This window comes from Triticum urartu, chromosome 7A (assembly GCF_056163025.1).
Source record: "Triticum urartu cultivar PI428250 chromosome 7A, HENAU_Tu73, whole genome shotgun sequence".
Taxonomy (NCBI): domain Eukaryota; kingdom Viridiplantae; phylum Streptophyta; class Magnoliopsida; order Poales; family Poaceae; genus Triticum; species Triticum urartu.
Window position 1 is genome coordinate 442,389,805 of NC_141879.1, and position 21,985 is coordinate 442,411,789.

The 21,985-nt window shown below is 49.7% G+C and overlaps 1 protein-coding gene and 1 pseudogene across 1 annotated transcript; both read right to left on the reverse strand.

Annotated features, from left to right (window-relative positions):
- Nucleotides 1-18,884: 18,884 nt before the first annotated feature.
- Nucleotides 18,885-19,940, reverse strand: LOC147959879 (uncharacterized). Its single transcript, XM_087534755.1, has 2 exons — nt 19,584-19,940; nt 18,885-19,451 (listed from the first exon to the last, which is right to left on the reverse strand). Exons 1-2 carry the CDS (start codon nt 19,938-19,940, stop codon nt 18,885-18,887), a joined length of 924 nt encoding a protein of 307 aa, XP_087390881.1.
- A 1,038-nt stretch (nt 19,941-20,978) lies between these two features.
- Nucleotides 20,979-21,515, reverse strand: LOC147959880 (uncharacterized; annotated as a pseudogene).
- Between the last annotated feature and the right edge of the window lie 470 nt (nt 21,516-21,985).

The following is a 21,985-nucleotide window of genomic DNA, read 5'->3' on the forward strand; positions in this document are numbered from 1 at the left end:
GAGAGATGGATCGCGCTGTAGGCGGCTCGCCAGCCCCAGCGGGGCCCAGCCGCCTTGGCGCGGTCCAGCAGCGCGGCGTAGCCATCGCCAACCTGTTCGGGGCAAGCCGCCCTGTGTATGCTACACCAGCGGAGAACATCCGAGCCGCCCAGGTGGCAGCGGACGAACTGGACAATTTCGAGGGCGAAGAGCGCCGCCTGATGATGGAGCGACTCCAGCGGCTCCTCGACACGGCTGCCGCGCAGAATGAGGCAGGCTACCGCACGGAGGCACCGCAGCGGCAAAACGACGACCTTCGCCGAGACGAAGGCGCGACGTCTCGGACGCTAACTGACGGCACCCGAGGAAGAAAGGACAAGGATCCAACTGTCAGCCACAGTCGGACTCACATTACCATAGAGCGCGACCGAGACGGCCGCCCAAGAGCAGTGGAACGACGGGACGACTGTCCGCCTCCTCCTCCTCGCAAGGAAAGGCGAGTCTCCCTGCCGCTTGTTGACCATCTGACTCTCGGCGACCGCCTTGGCCGCCGAGAGGGAGTCGGAGAAAATGACGCCCGCCACCGGATCGATCGGCTTCACCGATCCCTGGTGCTGGAAGAAGAAGACGAGTTGGGTCCGCCTTGTTTCGGGCCCCGCATTCGAGACGAGCCCTTTCCCAAAGGGTTCACGCTCCCAAGAGACACGCCCAAGTACACCGGCTCCGTGAAGCCGGAAGACTGGCTAGTCGACTACTCCACGGCTATCAGCATAGCGAACGGCACCAAGCATGTCGCCCTAAAATACGTTCCGCTCATGCTCCAAGGCACGACCTAGACATGGCTGAACAGCCTGAAGCCCCGCAGCATCAATAGATGGGTCGACTTCACTGACGCATTCGTCCGCAACTTCACCAGCACGTACAAGCGCCCTCCCAAGCCTCGTCAGCTTTCCTTGTGCATGAAAGGTCCCGACGAGTCAACTCGCGACTACCTCACGCATTGGTCCAAGCTTCGAAACTCCTGCGAGGGCGTGCACGAGGTGCAGGCTATCGAGTACTTCACCGCCGGGTGCAGAGAAGGCACCCTCCTCAAGCACAAGCTCCTCTGTGACGAGCCAGAAACCCTCGACGAGCTGCTGATCATAGCAGACAAGTACGCCACGGCCGACTCCTCCATGAAGGCGGAGATTCAAGTTAGCGCAACTAGCAAAGTGGCCCCTCAAGCTCCAAGAACTCCGGCGGGAGACGCCAGTCGGCGACAACAGCAGAGCAACCACAAGCGCAAGGCCCCGCAGCCGGCTTCCAGCAGCCGGCAGGTCGCGACAGTTGAAGCCCAGCAGCCGGATGGGCAGCCTCCGCCCAAGCGACAGAAAGGCGGCAAGACCAACTGGTTGCCGGCCTTCTCCTACGAGCAGACTCTGGACGGTCCTTGCAAGTTCCATAGCGGCGCGAAGCCGTCGAATCACACCACCCGGAAGTGCCACTGGCTCACTAGGATCGCCAAGGGAGATGGCCTCCTATCTCCCCCGCCTGCTGGGCAGCCGCCTCCGCCCCAGCAGCCGGCTGTCAGACCAGTCGGCGCAGTACAAGATGAATACCCCAAAGAGCACGGAGCCTACGTGGTATTTACCAGTATGGCTGATGATCGACGCAGCAGGCGGCTGCAGTGACAAGAGGTGAATGCAGTAGCATCAGAGACGCTAGAGTTCATGCATTGGTCTGAAAAGCCTATCAGCTGGAGCAGGGCTGATCACCCAGAGGTGATGCCGAGTCCGGGCTCTTATGCCTTGGTCTTGGATGCCACCTTTGCCATGGATAGACGAGCTGCTCGTTTCTCGCGAGTTCTGATAGACGGAGGCAGCAACATTAACATCCTGTACAAGGACACCATGGAGAAATTAGGAATCAAGCAAAGATAGCTTCAGAACAGCCGGACTGTGTTCCACGGCATTGTTCCTGGGCTTTCCTGCTCACCAATCGGCAAGATCCTGATGGACGTCCTCTTCGGAGACAAAGATCACTTCTACCAAGAGTTAGTTTGGTTTGAGGTAGTGGACCTTGAGAGCCCATACCATGCACTACTTGGCCGACCCGCCTTGGCCAAGTTCATGGCGGTCCCCCACTACGCCTACCTCAAAATGAAGATGCCCAGTTCCAGGGGGATTCTGACCATAGCCGGCGACTACCAGAAGTCGTCTGCCTGTGCGGCTAAGAGCAGTCGGCTAGCCGAGTCCCTGGTGATCGCGGCCGAGAAGCGGCTCCTTGAACGGGTTGTGGCGATGGCCGGCAAGCAGCCAGAGGTATCGCCCAACCCAAAGGAGTCAAAGGCTGAGGGTTCGTTCAAGCCGGCCAAGGAGACAAAGAAGATACCCTTGGATCCGGAGCACCCAGAGAGGTACGCTGTCGTAGGCGCAAACCTCGACAGCAAATAGGAAGGTGAGCTCGTCGATTTCCTCCGTGAGAATCGGGAAATCTTCGCATGGTCCCCCAAAGACATGCCAGGGAATTCGCCGAGCACAAGCTACATGTTCGATCTGATGCAAAGCCGGTCAGGCAACCCCTGCATCGCCTATCAGAAGAGAATAGAAGAGTTGTCGGAGAAGAAATAGCCCGGCTCCTAGCGGCCGGCTTCATTATGGAAGTATTCTTTCCAGAGTGGCTAGACAATCCGGTCCTGGTACTGAAGAAGAACAAGCAGTGGCGAATGTGTATTGACTACACGAGCCTCAACAAGGCCTGCCCCAAGGACCTGTTTGCTCTACCAAGAACTGATCAGGTGATAGACTCCACCGCCGGATGCGAGCTGTTGAGCTTTTTGGATGCATACTCAGGATATCACCAGATCAAGCTGAACCCGGCTGACAGACTGAAGACCGCCTTCATCACGCCATTTGGAGCCTTCTGCTACCTCACCATGACGTTCGGCTTGAGGAATGCCGGCGCCACCTTTCAGCGTTGCATGCAGAAGTGCCTCCTCAAGCAACTCGGGAGAAATGCCCATGTCTACGTGGACGATGTGGTGGTGAAGACGGAAAAGCGTGGAACACTGCTGGAAGACCTCAAGGAGACCTTTGAGAACCAGTGCCGATTCCAGATCAAGCTCAACCCCGAGAAGTGCGTCTTCGGAGTACCAGCCGGCCAACTCCTTGGCTTCCTGGTCTCCGAACGCGGCATAGAATGCAACCCTGTAAAGATCAAGGCCATTGAGAGGATGGAGGCACCCAGCCAACTGCTGGACGTGCAAAAGTTCACCGGCTGCTTGGCATCCATCAGCTGTTTCATCAGTTGGCTGGGCGAGAAAGCTCTCCCCTTATACCAACTCATGAAGAAGACCACTTTATTCGAATGGAACCACAAGGCGGACGAAGCTTTTCTCCAGTTGAAGAAGATGCTGACTACTCCACCCATTCTGGCAGCTCCGACTCCTAAGGAACCTATGCTCCTGTATATCACCGCCACTAGCCGGGTAGTCAGCACGGTCATTCTAGTGGAACACAAGGAGGAAGGCAAGGCACTACCTGTCCAGAGACCGGTATATTACTTGAGCGAAGTACTGTCGGCCTCCAAGCAGAACTACCCCCACTACCAGAAGATGTGCTATGGCGTACACTTTACCGCCAAGAAATTGAAGCCTTACTTTCAAGAGCATCCAATCACTATGGTCTGCACGGCCCCACTTGCCAAGATCATCGGAAGCCGAGATGCTTCTGGCTGGGTGGCCAAGTGGGCCATAGAGCTGGCTCCCTACACCATCCACTACCAGCCCCGCACCACCATAAAGTCACAAGCACTGGCCGACTTTCTCGTCGACTGGGCCGAGACCCAGTACCTACCTCCAGCGCCCGACTCCACCCATTGGCAGATGCATTTCGACGGCTCCAAGATGTGCACCGGCTTGGGAGCCGGCGTCGCCTCACTTCCTCTAAAGGTGACAAGCTCAAATACGCATTGCAAATCCATTTTGCCGCCTCCAACAACGTCGCCGAGTACGAGGCGCTCATTCACGGGCTCCGGCTTGCCAAAGAACTTGGCATTCGCCAGATCCTGTGTTATGGCGACTCAGACTTAGTGGTCCAACAGTCATCTGGCGACTGGGACGCCAAAGATGCAAACATGGCGAGTTACCGTTTCCTCGTGCAGCAACTCAGTTGATATTTCGAGGGGTGCGAGTTCCTCCATGTGCCAAGAAACGACAACGACCAAGCAGACGCCTTGGCACGAATCGGCTCTACCCGCCAGGCAATACCATCCGGTGTCGCCCTTCAGCGCCTCCTCAAGCTGTCTGTCAAGCCTTCACCAGAATCAGACTCCATCTTTGTGCCGGCTCCCCCCAAAGAAGTCGGATCCGACTCCAGAGCCCCAGCAGACAGTACGAGGATTTTGGCAGATGGCTCCAAAGCCGCCAGAGTCGAGGTCGGCCCAGGGACTCCAGAACCCGGCCCGGGACTGGGTGGCGGGCTCGAAGACTCCAGAACTCGGCCCAAGAGCCGCGCCAGTCGGCCCGGGGACTTCATTAACCCAGCAAGCGGTTGTTGACTCCACCCCGCCGCCTCCCAGCCCAGCCGCCCTCGTCCAAGTCGCAGTTCTGGCAGTCGAAGAAATAGCAGCACCCTCATGGGCCCAGCCCATCCTCAAATTTCTGGTGAGCAAAGAGCTGCCAACTGATGAGACCTTAGCTCGGCAGGTACAACACCGAGCGGCAGCCTACACCATAGTCAACAGAGAGCTGGTTAGGCGCAGCATCACTGGTGTCTACCAGCGCTGCGTAGAACCAGAGCAAGGCCAAGCAATCTTTAAAGACATTCATCAAGGCGAGTGCGGCCACCATGCGGCTTCAAGAGCACTCGTCGCCAAAGCCTTTCGACATGGTTTCTTCTGGTCGACTGCCTTAGAAGAGGCCAAGGAATTGGTCCAAAAATGCAAAGGGTGCCAGAAGTTCCGCACCAAGCCGCATCAGCCGGCTTCTGCACTCAAGACCATCCCCATTGCCTGGCCTTTCGCAGTTTGGGGTCTAGACATGGTGGGACCATTCAAGACGGCACGAGGTGGCTTAACTCACTTACTCGTCGCAGTGGACAAGTTCACCAAGTGGATAGAAGCAAAGCCAATCAAGAAACTGAACGGTCCAACTGCCGTGACTTTCATCTCCGATAACACAATTCGGTACGGCTTACCACACAGCATCATCACCGACAACGATACAAATTTTGCCAAAGGCGCCTTGGCCCGTTTCTGCGCAACACAAGGCATCTGACTGGACCTAGCGTCCGTCGCCCATCCACAGTCAAACGGCCAGGTGGAGCGAGCAAACGGCCTCATCCTGTCCGGCATCAAGCCAGGACTGGTCGAGCCTCTGGAGCGTTCGGCTGGCTGCTGGCTCGACGAGTTGCCAGCCGTCCTCTGGAGTCTGCGCACGACTCCAAACAAGTCAACCGACTTCATGCCTTTCTTCCTCGTCTATGGTGCTGAGGCCGTCATCCCAACAGACATAGAGTTCGACTCCCCGCGAGTCACCATGTACACCGAGGAGGAGGCAAAAGAAGCACGTCAAGACGGCGTCGATCTGCTGGAAGAGGGCCGGCCGTTGGCACTCAGCCGGTCCAGCATCTACCAGCAGAGCCTGCGCCGATACTACAACAGGAAGGTCAAGCCGAGATCTTTCCAAGAGGGTGACCTTGGGCTCTGGCTGATCCAGCGAACAGCCGGCCAGCACAAGCTGTCGGCACCTTGGGAAGGCCCTTTCATCATCAGCAAAGTGCTGGGCAATGACTCCTACTACCTGATTGATGCTCAGAATCCCCAAGCACGCAAGAGGGACGACTCCGGCAAAGAGACAGAGCGGCCATGGAATGCAAATCTCCTCCAAAGATTTTACAGTTGATGCAGTATGTACCACGCTACCTTTTGTATTAAAGTACCAAGACTTCGGGCCCCCCGAGACGAGCTCGGGGACTGCCCTCTTTTGTCTATATGATAAAAGTTATGCCGACGAGTATGTTACTCTTTGATTGCCACTGGGCACTGGGCTCGATAGGTCGGCCCGGGGACTTGCCGCCTTGCACTATGAAATGCTTCCTGCAGCTGGACAAGTAGTGTGTGACGCCTAAGCCGTCTCCTGTCAGAAGCCGCAGCTCGCAGAGCGACTGTACGGTGGGCAGGAGTGAGGCAGAATGGGCGCTCGCATGAAAAATGGCTAAGGACCCAAAGCATAAAACATAGCTCAAGACGGCTTCCAGCCTTCCTTTTTTCTTTTCGCAAACCAAGTATTAACCAGTCGGCTCACCGCCTTCTATGCAACTTGCTAAAAAACACTAAAATGGCTAAGTACTTGCCTTCCCAAAGTAGCCAAGCATTTGATCCAACGGCAGTCCACAGAGCGGCTGTCCGACTGGCAAGACAGGCAACTAAGGGAAAGCGGCAAAGGAACAAGCCAAAAGAGCAATGAGCAAGAAAAGATAGAATTCGGATAAATATTTACATAGCATAGGCCCTTGGCCGAATCTTCGAGCAGAAGTTCAAAATACACCCCGCGGGTGGAATTGTGCAAACTAACAAGTTCTTCAAAGACTACTAAAGCAGATAAAATAAAGATAAGGCGGCAGCCTAAGATGCGGCAGACGTATTCGGAGGGTCGGAGGAGACGGCAGCGTCAGGTGTTGGGACGGCCGGCTGGGCAGTCTCGGCTCGATCGCCCCCGGCGGCAGTCGGCTCGGTCGCACGCGGCTCGTTGCTGGAGGCATGGTCGAGCTGAGGCTGGCCGTCCGCTCCATCTTCTGGTTCTTCCGTCTCGCCTCCGTCCTCCGCCTCGCCTTCCTTCTCGGCGCTGGAACCGATCACCTCTGCCGAGTCCTCGCCGTAGTCTGGGTTCATCCCAAACCACTCCGGCGGTACCTCCGCGTCGTCTTCAGACCACTCGGGGACGAAGATGCTGGTGTCGGTGTACTCGGCGATCGTCACCGCACGCTTGACAAGGGCGTCTTCCGCAGCTGCCAGCTCCGGCTGGGCCTCTGACCGGAGTGTGGCAAGCCGGTCTAGGTCCAGCCCCGGATACCACGCCTTGACGAACTCCAAGGCCCGGCGCGCTCCAGCTCGGGCCGAGGAACCTTTCCAGGCTTCAAGACGACCAGCCGCGACCTCCAGCCAGTCGGCAGTCCGACTGGGGGTGCGCGGAGCTTGCATGTCCGGCCACATGGCAGCAATCGCCTGGGCGCCGACACGTTGAAGCCGGCGCAGCATCCGGTGAGTCGGCCAAAGGCGAGCCTCGATGCTCAGGATATGCTCATCAAGGGTTCGAGGGGCGTCGGCGGCGATCTCTGCACCTTCCGCCCTCCGACCTTCACGGTCAGCCTGGATGGCTTGGATGGCGGCCTGCGAGTGCCCAGGGAAGAAGTCGGCCAAGACAAAAGAAACAAAGAAACAAGTCAAAACCGGGAGTCGGCACGATTTGTAATTGGCAGCTCGAAGAAAGAAAGTAAAGAAACTCACCATCAACAATGTCTTCAATCTCATGGAAGCCGGAGGCCAGCATTGCCTCTTTGTCAGTCCAGGAGGAGCGCTCGCTCGCGAACTCGGCCAGGAGTGCGGTTTCCGCCTCTTCCGCCTCCTTCTGCGTCTTCGCAAGAAGCTCCCTCTGCTATGCCAATTGAGTGGCCAGCAGATCGCGCTCCGTGGCGAGCTTACTGCACTCCTCCCCCTTGGCGCGCAACGTGGAGTTGGCTTCGCTCAGCTGCTGTTGAAGAACAGCGTTGGCTTCTGAAGAGAAGGAAGAAAGAAGGCGTTAAGTCATCAGTAAAGAAGGTCGCCAGGGAGATCCGGCCCGACTGCTCAGCATTCGGCCCGAATCTCGGGGACTACAGCCCGCGGGTGCACCAGCGCGCCCCTGCAAAGAAGAAAAAGGACTCACTCCGGCTCTCCGACAAGTCGGCGGTCCTCTTGCCCAGCTCTTCAACATTGCAGTTGAAGGCAGTAACACGGAGGTTGTGGTAGTACTGCGACAAGTATTTCAGACAAAAGTGAGTACCCGGAACTCACCAATTGGAGTTCCGGGCCGCCTGCTCAGTAGCCGGCCCGAAACTCGAGGACTACACCCAGTGGGTGCGCTGGCGCGCCCCCACGGAGAGGAACAAGAAAAAAAAGAGGACCAAAGAGAAAGCATACCCGGACGGCTGCTCGGGACGCTAGGTATGCCTTGGTGCAATTCTGGATCGCGTCGCCCTCAGCTCGAAGCTTCGTCTGGACGTCCAGAAGCGCCCGGTTCAGCGTCCCTGTGCCGCCTCCTCGCACCCACCCAATGGGCACGGCGCTCATCGCTTCGGCGTCTGGGATCGCCGAGCTGGCGGTGCCGGTCTCCAGGGGGCGTGGCGCCGAAGTCGCCTTCTCAAAACAGCGGCGCGTTGGCGAGCCGACTTGAAGGAGTACCCTCACCACGACCTCATCTTCAGTCGGCGGCAGCGGCGGGTCCGTCGGCTGTTCGCCTTGCGCGCCCCCAGACGGCGGCGGAGGTGGCGGCGGAACGATAACGTCCGGCGTGGAGGAGTCGCCGCCTTCCCTCTCTAGGATGGGGTTCTCGCCGCCGGCTTCCCCAGTCTGCCCCGTGAACTCTGGAGGCGGCGGCGCAGAGTTCAGCGGGGTGACGAACACCGCCGATTGGCGGTGCGCGGCCTCCTCAGCCTGCCGCTTCGTCGCGGTGACGGCTTCGGCCTCGTCTAGTTTCTTCTTGGCGGAGGCCTCCGCCTTATCGCCCTCCACCTTCTCCAGGCGGGCGGCCTCTTCCTCGTTGCGCTTCTCCTGCGCATTCCGCTCCATCGCCTCCCGGAGGTCGGTGGCGGGGTCAATCCACCGAGTGGAGGCGGACGTCTCCGCTGACCCCATGACGGAGGCGACGACGACCCTCTCAGGAGTGAGGGGAGCCCTGAAGCAAGGGAAGCAAGTAAAAGACTCAGACAAAGCCACAAAAAAGAATAAATCGTTGAGACGGAATACTCACACGGAGACCAGTGGCGGCTTCTTCACTTCCTTACGGAAGCGGATGGCCTTCGCAGCCGCCTCGTCCCGCCGGGTCGCCACAGCCGAACTCTTGGGCTTCTTCGGCCGACTGCCGAACAAGGTCGGCATGGCCCTACGCTTCTTCCCGCCGCCTGGAGCACCCGGCGCGGCAGAAGAGCCCGCGCCGGGGTGGCTGGCTCCTGGCCGATGGCGGGGGGCGACCTCCTCCTCATCATCAGGCCAGTCCTCTAGGCTGGCCCCGAGCCGCGGGTTGCCTCCTCCCTCCGCGTCGTCTTCCAAAGCCGCCGCTCCCAGATCGGGGTCGTCGACGTCGCTCTCTGCCCGGCCGGCAAGGAACTCGCGGGCCGGCCCCGTGTTGCTGGCTGGTGGATGGAAGATGGGATTCTGAACAAAGCCAACTGGTCAGGCCGCACAAAACAAATTCGACAAGAAAGAAGACAATCCAAAGAAAGAAAGAAAAGGTAACTCACTGTGGGTGGGGGGTTGGCGCGGGAGTACGGCTCCTTGCCAAACCGCCTGTCCTCCAGGAGCTTGCTGTCCGAGAGGTAGTTCACCATGTAGGCCACCTCCTCGTGAGGCATGTCCTTGGTGCACATCCGACTCGGGTCACGGTGCCCGCTCAATTGGCATATCATGTGGGGACGACCTTGGAGCGGGAGAAATCGGCGCGCCACGAAGGCAGCCAACAGGTCTGGACTAGTCAAGCCCTCCGACTGCGTTAGCACTCGGAGTCGCGCAACGGCGCCGGCTCCCGCAGGCGTTAGCGACTTGGCCCGGTACGACCCGTTGGGCAGTCTCCCAGCCGGTGGGCCAGCTTCGAAAGCCGGCAGGTTGACCCAATCGCCCCTCACGAAGATGCTCTTGACGTAGAAGTACGATCGCTGCCACATCTTCACCGACTTTATCAGCCTGATGGTGGGGAAGGGGTTGTCGGCCCCCGATCTCCGCCCGGCGATGAACGCGCCGCATTGAGCCGGCACGCCTGCAGCCTGGGTGCCGAGCTTGGAGTAGAAGAACTCCCCCAGAGCTCAAGGGTGGGGAGGACTCCGAGGAAGCCTTCGCACAAGGCCACGAAGGCGGACAGCCGCACCACCGTGTTGGGCATGAGGTGGTGCGGCTGGAGGCCGTAGAACTCCAGAAAAGAGCAGAAGAAGCTGCTCGCCGGCAGCCCCAATCCGCGCAGGCAGTGCGAGCGGAAGATGACCCGCTCACCCTCCTCCGGCGCTGGGGAAATCTCCCCCCTCGGCGCAAGACGCACCCGCACGTAATCTTCGCCGGGGAGCCGACGAGTCTTGCAGAGGAACTCGATGTGGTCGTCATGAACTTCTGAGCCGTCCCAGGTGCCGGAACGCACCGAGGGAGGCGCGGCGGCAGAAGAAGAACTCATCGTGAGCTGATCGCCGCGGCGTTCGTCGAAGCTTGGGCGCACGGCGGGGCGAGGAAGAAGAAGAAGGAGAAGAGCAAGGAGTAGTGGGAAGGAAGGGCACGCGTGCTCTGCCGCTCCCCCCTCCTTCGCCTACTTATAGCCTCATGGGCTGCGAAGCCGAGGGGGCGGTCGTGGGACTTACTGCGCCCATGACCCCCACGTTTCCACGACAAAGTTACGGCACGTAGTAACTTCACAAGAATCCCAACCGTCCGCTCGGGCCACAGCGGATCGGCTCGAGCGCCGAGGCACGGTAATGGCGGGCCCCCTCCTACGGGCATGTCCCGTCACGCACGTAGGCTGGCAGACTGGCCCGGCCGCGCGTTGCCACGTGACAGGCCCGGAACGGGCGGCGGCCTGGAAGCTTAGCCAGCACGCTACTTGGATCCTGCCATGACGTTCAAAATACTGTGCAAGTCAGAGTTGGGAGGGTCCAACTCCTTCTAGTCGGCCCGGCAGAAATCAAGCAAGAACCATGTGTCGAGCACCCGGAAAAAGAAACTGCTGAGGCTTCTCGGCCGATCGTCCGCGGCGCCTCACCAGCTTCGGGGACTACTGTCGTTGTAATGGGCCACAGGTAGGCTAACCCGAGCCCCAGAACCTTTCAAGACATCAGGGCAGGCTACGCCCCTCAAGACCCCAGGACGAAGAGCCGCCTTCTGAGAAGTCGGCGGCAAGGCGACCGACTGCGCACTCGCGGCCGAGTCCCAGGGACGACTTCAGGATAAGCCGACTCCTGACTGGCGACTTCCAGAGAAGCCGGCTTTGGGGAGTCGGCCCGCGACTCCAAATCCCATATCCTCATCAGGAGGGACAGGACCGGGGAGTGGCTACAGTAAAGCCCTCTCCCGCCCCTTACCAGGGGCAGACATGGCTACAGCACGCCGTACCCGGGGAGATCTCCGTGCGGCGTGGCACTGTTGTCGTGCCGGCCCTGACATCAGGGCCGAATGACCGAATCCTGCGCCCACGACGGCTTGTCTGTACGACCCTGGGGCGGCGGGTCCCACCAGCCAGTGGGACCCCAGGAGACGGCAAGTGCGCCACCAGTCGGCCCCCGAGAGTCGGCCAGACCCTCCCCCGGGGCCCACGCGCCATTAATCAGATGTGACGGAGAGTGGCAATAGTGATCTCCCGCCAGGCGGCGGGGCTGTTGCCACGACTCCATGACCAAGCCCGCGTCATTAGAAGCACGGCTACAGTAATCAGCAGCCGGCAAGACCCGCCTGCGACGAACGCGGCCTGTCGGCTCCGTACCTAGCCAGTCAGCGGGCCCACCAGTCGGCAGAGAAGACGGAGGCCGGAGGCACTCACGGCTAGGCCCGCGTCCAGCTGGATTACCATTGTACCCCTGGGGGTAGGCCTATATAAACCCCCCAGGGCACCCATGCAAAGGGTTGGAATCCATTAGCTCTAGACCAGGTCATATAGGAGGGAGAGAGCTAGCCTTGCCCTCTCCTACCTCTAGGAAACAGCTCAAGGAGCAATTGTGTGAACACTTTGCCATAGTGATCATGCGGAGACCCCGTAGAGCAGCAGTATGGGTATTATCTCCCTGGAGAGCCCTGAAGCTGGGTAAGATTCGCCGGCGTGCATGTCTACGCCTCATCCTGTTTCCAGGCACCGGCGACGTTCTACTCGCCCCCACCATGATAAGCCATCCTTTGGCATATGTCGCACCCAACCCCCGACACAGTGTCCGAATATAGCCATCCAATATATCGATCTTTATGTCTCGACCATTTCGAGACTCCTCGTCACGTCCATGATCATATCCGGGACTCCGAACAACCTTCGGTACATTAAAATATATAAACTCATAATGAAACTGTCATCGTAACGTTAAGCATGCGGACCCTACGGGTTCGAGAACAATGTAGACATGACCGAGACACGTCTCCGGTCAATAACCAATAGCGGAACCTGGATGCTCATATTGGCTCCTACATATTCTACGAAGATCTTTATCGGTCAGACCGCACAACAACATACGTTGTTCCCTTTGTCATCGGTACGTTACTTGCCCGAGATTCGATCCTCGGTATCTCAATACCTAGTTCAATCTCGTTATCGGCAAGTCCCTTTACTCGTTCTGTAATACATCATCTCTCAACTAACTCATTAGTTGCATTGCTTGCAAGGCTTAAGTGATGTGCATTACCGAGAGGTCCCAGAGATACCTCTCCGACAATCGGAGTGACAAATCCTAATCTTGAAATACGCCAACTCAACATGTACCTTTGGAGACACCTGTAGAGCACCTTTATAATCACCCAGTTACGTTGTGACGTTTGGTAGCACACAAAGTGTTCCTCCGGCAAACGGGAGTTGCATAATCTCATAGTCACAGGAACATGTATAAGTCATGAGGAAAGCAATAGCAACATACTAAACGATCGGGTGCTAAGCTAATGGAATGGGTCATGTCAATCACATCATTCTCCTAATGATGTGATCCTGTTAATCAAATGACAACACATGTTTATGGTTAGGAAACATAACCATCTTCGATTAACGAGCTAGTCAAGTAGAGGCATACTAGTGATGTTTAGTTTGTCTATGTATTCACACAAGTATTATGTTTCCGGTTAATACAATTCTAGCATGAATAATAAACATTTATCATGATATAAGGAAATAAATAATAACTTTATTATTGCCTCTAGGGCATATTTCCTTCACTTTTCTCTATATAAGAGTTTGTCCAGGCTTGTCCTTTGCTACAAAAAGGATTGGGCCACCTTGCTGCACTTTATTTACTTTTGTTACTTGCTGCTCGTTACAAATTATCTTATCACAAAACTATCTATTACCTATAATTTTAGTGCTTGCAGAGAATACCTTGCTGAAAACCGCTTACCATTTCCTTCTGCTCCTCGTTGGGTTCGACACTCTTACATATCGAAAGGACTACGATAGATCCCCTATACTTGTGGGTCATCAAGACTCTTTTCTGGCACCATTGCCGGGGAGTGAAGCGCCTTCGGTAGGTGGAATTTGGTAAGGAAAATTTTATATAGTGTGCTGGAATTTACTGTCACTTGTTACTATGGAAAGTAATCCTCTGAGGGGCTTGTTCGGGGTATCTTCACCTCGACCAATAGAGCAAAGAGTTGCTCCTCAACCTACTGAACCTACTTAAAATGGAAATGTCTACTTTGAAATTCCTTCGAGTATGATCGAAAAACTGCTAGCTAATCCTTTTGCAGGAGGTGGAACATTATATCCTGATGAGCACATAATATATGTGGATGAAGTTTGTGGATTATTTAAGCTTGCAGGTATGCCCGATTATGTTATCAAGAAGAAGTTCTTCCCCTTATCTTTGGAGGGAGATGCATTGACATGGTATAGGCTATGTGATGATATGGGGTCATGGAACTACAAATGATTGAAATTGGAATTTCATCAGAAGTTTTATCCTATGCATCTTGTTCATCGTGATCGTAATTATATATATAATTTTTGGCCTCGCAAAGGAGAAAGCATCGCTCAAGCTTGGGGGAGGCTTAGATCAATGTTATATTCATGCCCCAATCATGAGCTCTCAAGAGAAATGATTATTCAAAAAAGTTATGCTCGGCTTTCTGATAACAATCGCACCATGCTCGATACTTCTTGTGCTGGCTCTTTTATGATGAAGACTATTGAATTCAAATGGGGTTTATTGGAAAGAATTAAACGCAACTCTGAAGATTGGGATCTCGACGAAGGTAAGGAGTCCTGTATGACACCTAAGTTTGATTGTGTTCAATCTTTTATGGATACTGATGTTTTCCGTAAATTTAGCACTAAATATGGACTTGACTCTAAGATAGTAGCTTCTTTCTGTGAATCTTTTGCTACTCATGTTGATCTCCCTAAGGAGAAGTGGTTCAAATATCATCCTCCCATAGAAGTAAAAGTAGTTGCACCTATTAAAGTTGAAGAAAAGACTATCACTTATAATGATCCTATTGTTCCTACTGCTTATGTTGAGAAACCACCTTTTCCTGTTAGGATAAAAGATCATGCTAAAGCTTCAACTGTGGTTCGTAAAAGCAATATTAGAACCTATGCACCTCCTGAGAAAGTTAAAGTTGAACCTAATATTGCTATTGTTAAGGATCTCTTGGCTGATAATATTGACGGGCATGTTATTTATTTCAATGATGAAACTGCTAGAATTGCTAAACCTTGTGCTAAAGATAAACATAGACCTGTGGTAGGCATGCCTGTTATTTCTGTTAAAATAGGAGATCATTGTTATCATGGCTTGTGTGATATGGGTGCTGTTGCTAGTGCAATACCTATTGACTTATACAAAGAAATTATGCATGATATTGCACCTGCTGAGTTAGAAGATATTGATGTCACAAGTAAACTTGCCAATAGAGATACTATTTCACCAATTGGGATTGTTAGAGATGTTGAAGTCTTGTGTGCGAAAACTAAATATCCTACTGATTTTCTTGTTCTTGGTTTCCCACAAGATAGCTGTTGTCCCATTATATTTGGTAGACCCTTCTTAATAATTGTTAATGCTAGGATAGACTACAAAAAGGATGTTGTTACTATTGGTTTAGGTAATATGTCTCATGAGTTCAACTTTTCTACATTTCGTAGACAACACCGTGAAGAGGAATTGCCTAGTAAAGATGAAATTATTGGTCTTGCTTCTATTGCCGTACCTCCTCGTGATCCTTTAGAACAATATTTTCTAGACCATGAAAATGATATGTTTATGAATGGAAGAAGGGAAATAGATGAGGTGTTCTTTAAACAGGGACCTATTCTGAAACACAACTTCACTATTGAAATCTTAGGGGATCCTCCTCCACCTAAGGGTGATCCCATGTTTGAGCTTAAACCATTGCCTGATACTCTTAAATATGCTTATCTTGATGAAGAGAATATATATCCTGTTATTATTAGTGCTAACCTTTCAGAGAAGGAGGAAGAAAAATTATTGAAAACTCTGAAGAAGCACCGTGCTGCTATTGGATATGCTCTTGATGATCTTAAGGGCATTAGTCCCACTCTATGTCAACACAAAATAAATTTGGAAAAAGATGCCAAACCAGTTATTGATCACCAACGACGACTGAATCCTAAGATGAAAGAAGTGGTAAGAAAAGAAAAACAAAAGCTCCTTGAGGCAGGTATAATTTATCCCGTTGCTGATAGTCAGTGGGTAAGTCATGTCCATTGTGTTCCTAAAAAGGGAGGTATTACTGTCGTTCCTAATGATAAAGATGAATTGATTCCGCAAAGAATTATTATAGGTTATAGGATGGTAATTGATTTCCGCAAATTAAATAAGGCTACTAAAAAGGATCATTACCCCTTACCTTTTATTGATCAAATATTAGAAAGATTATCCAAACATACACATTTTTGCTTTCTAGATGGTTATTCTGGTTTCTCTCAAATACCTATATCATCTGACGATCAATCTAAGACCACTTTTACTTGCCCTTTCGATACTTCTGCTTATAGACGTATGCCTTTTAGTTTATGTAATGCACCTGCTACCTTTCAAAGATGCATGATGGCTATATTTTCTGATTTTTATGAAAAGATATGCGAGGTATTCATGGATGATTTCTCCGTTTATGGATCCTCTTTTGGTGATTGCTTAAGCAACCTTGATCGAGTTTTGCAGAGATGTGAAGAAACTAACCTTGTCTTGAATTGGGAGAAATGCCACTTTATGGTTAATGAAGGTATTGTCTTGGGGCACAAAATTTCTGAAAGGGGCATTGAAGTTGATAAAGCTAAAGTTGATGCTATTGAAAAGATGTCGTGTCCCAAGGACATCAAAGGTATAAGAAGTTTCCTTGGTCATGCCGGATTTTATAGGAGGTTCATGAAGGACTTCTCAAAAATTTCTCGGCCTCTGACTAATTTATTACAAAAAGATATACCATTCATCTTTGATGATGACTGTGTAGAAGCATTTGAAACATTTAAGAAAGCATTAATCTCTGCACCTATCATTCAGCCACCTGATTGGAATTTACCTTTTGAAATTATGTGTGATGCTAGTGATTATGCTGTAGGTTCTGTTCTAGGGCAAAGAGTTGATAAGAAACTAAATGTTATTCAATATGCTAGTAAAACTCTAGACAATGCCCAGAGAAATTATGCTACTACTGAAAAAGAATTCTTAGCAGTTGTATTTGCTTGTGATAATTCAGACCTTATATTGTTGATTCTAAAGTAATTATTCACACGGATCATGCTGCTATTAAATATCTTATGGAAAAGAAAGATGCTAAACCTAGACTTATTAGATGGGTTCTCTTGCTACAAGAATTTGATTTGCATATTATTGATAGAAAGGGAGCTGAGAACCATGTTGCAGACAACTTGTCCAGGTTAGAGAATGTTCTTGATGACTCACTACCTATTGATGATAGCTTTCCTGATGAACAATTAAATGTCATAAATGCTTCTCGAACTGCTCCATGGTATGTTGATTGTGCTAATTATATTGTTGCTAAATTTATACCACCTAGTTTGACATACCAGCCAAAGAAAAAGTACTTATATGATTTGAGACATTACTTTTGGGATGACCCACATCTTTATAAAGAAGGAGTAGATGGTATTATTAGACGTTGTGTACCTGAGCATGAACAGGAACAGATCCTACGCAAGTGTCACTCCGAGGCTTACGGAGGACACCATGCTGGAGATAGAACTGCACATAAGGTATTGCAATCCGGTTTTTATTGGCCTACTCTCTTCAAGGATGCCTGTAAGTTTGTCTTATCTTGTGATGAATGTCAAAGAATTGGTAATATTAGTAGACGTCAAGAAATGCCTATGAATTATTCACTTGTTATTGAACCATTTGATGTTTGGGGCTTTGATATATGGGACCTTTTCTTGCCTCTAATGGATATACGCATATTTTAGTTGTTGTTGATTACGTTACTAAGTGGGTAGAAGCTATTCCAACTAGTAGTGCTGATCATAACACCTCTATTAAGATGCTTAAAGAAGTTATTTTTTCAAGGTTTGGAGTCCCTAGATATTTAATGACTGATGGTGGTTCAAATTTTATTCATGATGCTTTCCGTAAAATGCTTGCTAAGTATGATGTTAATCATAGAATTGCATCACCTTATCACCCACAGTCTAGTGGTAAAGTAGAATTGAGTAATAGAGAACTCAAATTAATTTTGTAAAAGACTGTTAATAGATCTAGAAAGAATTTGTCCAAGAAACTTGATGATGCGTTATGGGCCTATAGAACTGCATATAAAAATCCTATGGGTAAGTCTCCGTATAAAATGGTTTATGGTAAAGCATGTCATTTACCTCTTGAGCTAGAACATAAGGCATATTGGGCCATTAAAGAGTTCAATTATGATTTCAAACTTGCCGATGAGAAGAGGTTATTTGACATTAGCTCACTTGATGAATGGAGAACCCAAGCCTATGAGAATGCCAAAGATGGCATGACAAAAGAATACAAAAGCGTGAGTTTAATGTAGGTGATTATGTATTGCTATACAACTCTCGTTTAAGATTTTTTGCAGGAAAGCTTCTCTCTAAATGTGAAGGTCCTTACGTTATCGAGGAGGTCTATCATTCTGGTGCCATAACAATCAAAAACTTCTAAGGCACAAATCCGAAGGTGGTGAACGGTCAAAGAATCAAACATTATATCTCTGGTAATCCTATAAATGTTGAAGCCAATGTTATTGAAACCGTAACCTCGGAGGAATACATAAGGGACACTTTCCGGAACGTTTCAGACTCCGAAAAGGAATAGGTACGTGGTACGGTAAGGATGTGTTTGATAGCCTGCATGATCCTGTCATAGTGTTCCCCCCTGAGACATGTTAAGTACAGACATGCTGAGTATATACAACTGCAGTTGTTTGGTAGCCTGCATGTGTACGGACATGCTGAGTTGAGACTTTGTTTGGTAGCATGTATCTGTCAGGACATGCTGGGCTTAGACTTTGTTTGGTAGGCTGTATCTGAGATGGTTAGGATACCATAGTTACAAATACATGATAAAAATTCGTGTGCACAATTCAAAGGGTTCTTGGCGGCATACATCATTTGACCAACATTTCGACATATATATTTGGACATATATATTTGTCGGCAATTATTAATTTATTTTCAATAATAAATACATAATGTTGTTCATTCTTAAAAAAATCTGTGAATCAACACGACATCTTCTCGCAAACAAAAAGAATGAACATGTGAAAATTGGTAGGTGTATTTTATATAGAGGCAAAATTGCATAGCATGTGTGCTTGATTTTTTGTGACACAGATACAAATACACTTAAAGAAATCTTGTGGCATCGAACGACAACAGACATGTTGAACTATTTAAGAACCATGTTATTAAGAAAAGTAACTTGGTTGAACCAATAAATCTTTAGATCCATATTACATATAGTCTCATTCCAAATTCAACTTATTAAAGGGATAGTTCTCAAAAAGCACCAACTAACATCAACTCAAACAAGATCAGGATTCTTCTCCAAGATACGCTTGAATGATGCTTTGCGGACTTTCTCATCCATCTTCACAAAATTAAGGTCTTTTCCCTTATGTTCGGTCAGATAATCTAAAACAGCCAACCGCTTAGCGAGATCATACTCAACAAGGTCCATTACAGCCTTGTACAACTCAGGGTGTGTTTCGGTATGACATGTCTTGTTGATAGCACTTGCAATCTCATGCACAGCATCAGACATGTTGTTAACCTGGATTGAGTCTTCTTCAGTCATAACAGATGTCCTCTTCCTCTTCTTAGTTGTACTAGGAGAAGGATCATTAGTTTCACTAGCACCAAGAAATACGAACTCAGCCCCAACAGGACCATTCACAAATCCCTCGCCACTTGTTCCTTGCCCCTCCACAACAATGGATTTTCCTTTGCCCTCCACATCAACAGGTTTTCCCAATGGCACACCAGAGCCCATTGAAAACCTCCCAGTGGCGAGCTTATCAGCGAAGCAAAGTTCCATATAATTGTAGTGCTCAAGCGGTGTGTTCAGTAATTCAGCATCCGTTGGATGGTCCTACAAAATAAAACAACATTTCAACATTTAAGCAACATAAGTAACTAATTTCAGCACAAAGAGTAACTCGTTTCAGCACCATTTCATCAATGAAGTAATCCATTTGAGCATTTAAAAAAATTGCAATCGTACCGGAGTGTGGCCTAAATAGTGTTGCTCTTCTAGCACTATCATTTTCTTGTCATCGTCCCAAAGTGCACCACTTAATCCACGGAGATGAACAATTCTTTGCCACCTAGTCCGCCACTTGCGAAGATGATTGTGCACCTCGGTGTTACTCACATCATAACCAACAAAAGCAGTCAAAGCCTTTGCAACTTTCATTTTATCGGCCTCCTTGAATCCTTTGTCAGTCCTAACACATTTTGCTGCTACATCTGTAAGACCTTTCAACATGATAGCAGACATAGGCGGGGTCCAATTCATGACCTTTGGGGCCTTCTTGGCTTTAGCACCAAGATCCGGAATCTCTTGCACGCCATTATCCATCTACAACATATATTCCAGGAATTAGTAACATATTCAAAATCCTAGGTTTGACTTTTTTCAACATTTTGTTATAACAGTGCAACGCTACAATATAAACATTCCAGCAATTAAAAAACAAATTTCAGTACATCAATATAATATCCACAAATTGTTTCACAATGCACCACTCAATTCAAATAGAGGGATTACAACATGAGTCACAACTCAATTATTAGGATTACAAGATCAAGTTTCAACATGATACATCAAATGTGTGCCGCCCCCCTATTCGCCCACATCTGATTTGCTAATTGGTCCCTCTTATGAGCCCAAGAATTATTGTCATGGACTATATCATTGTGATCTTCATCGGTGGGTTCCGGGTTCCAAGTTTCCTCGGGAGGGAAATATTCATCCTCACCAAATTGAAGTACCCAGTTGTGGAGAATTGCACAAGCAATGACTACTTTTACTTGGGTCTTGAAAGGATGAAATGGCTTATTGTAAACAAACTTCCACCGATTTTTGTACGCACCGAAAGCCCTTTCGACCGATGTCCTCAAAGAAGAGTGTCTTAAGTTGAACAACTCTTTCTCATTTTGAGGATGATTCCCTCGCCCATACGCCTTCAAGTGGTACATTGTGGCACGGTATGGTGGAAGAAAACCCGGTCTCACAGCATACCCCGCATCAACAAGGTAAAATTTCCCTATGAAACAACAACTATTAGCTACAGGAGAAAAATATTTATGTATTTAGTTACGAGTCTAGCTTATTACCTGTAGGAACTTTCAACCCATCATCCCTCTCCAATGCATTTGCAAGTATAAGGGCATCATGGGCTGAACCCTCCCACCCCGCAAGTACGTAGGTAAACTTTAGATCAAAGTCTACCGCGGCCATGACATTTTGGGTAGTCCCTTCTTTTCTACCCCTAAAGGCAGCCGAGATCCTTCTTGGGACTCTAGCAAGCACATGAGTTCCACCAATTGCTCCAACACAATCCTAATTAATGAAGACAAATATTTGTTATTCATAAATCTCATCAATTTTTTGACCTTATTTGGAAACAAGATAATTTACCTTGAAATATGGATTGAAGCGGGTGCTTTGTTGTATTTTAGGGTGGCATCCATTGGAGGGAGGCCGAATCATCTCATCTCACAACTCTCCAATAGCATAAAGCACCGCCTTAAAATACCTACTAATTACTTCAATAGATCTTCTAAAGATCGGTTGTAGTGTCCTAAACCTTTGGTTATGCTCGACCACTAGAAGAAACATGGCTGCTTGTTCCTCAATAGAAGCATGGATGCTATCCACCAACAATTCTCTCTCTCTAAACAAAGTACATAAACGGAAAAAGGGAGATTTTCTCATTCTAACCTGATTTGAGCAATTTATGTCGCTAGATTGATAAATGTATCTCAAGTTGGACTCCCTAGCAACGGCACGTTCAGCCATAATACCCACAATTATCCCCGGGGTTTGTTCCCTAGCTCTTCTTAACACAAATGTCAGATAAGCACACAATGCAGCTACTAGACTGGCTCCTCTCACAATTAGTTGGCATCGTTTTTTAGCCAAGTCATCCATCTAAACAAATAGAAATACATGAGTGTTCCATGTTTGAAGAAAAAAATGGTACGTAAAGAAAAAAAATGTGATATCTTGCAAATTATTCCAATTAAAAAATAAGCACGATTCACAAACAAATAACAAATAAGAAAATCAACACAAACTGTGATGAATGGGAAACATGATCTGCGTTTAGAAAAAAAATCAGTGCTATATAAACTAGCACCATCTCTCTCAAATGATACAACATGGGCATCTAGCAGTCATGTCGTACTAGGAAAAGACATCTAGCAAAACAACTTGGACATCTACTATATTTAAAAGATCAATCTGTTATTAGTAAAAGAGTATGCCGATGCAACCTGGACATCTAGCAGTCATGACATACTAGGAAAAGCCACCTAGCAAATCAACTACATCTATCGTATATGTCAAAGATCATTCTTTTCAATCGAAAAGAACAATGCAGATGCAACCTGGGCATCTAG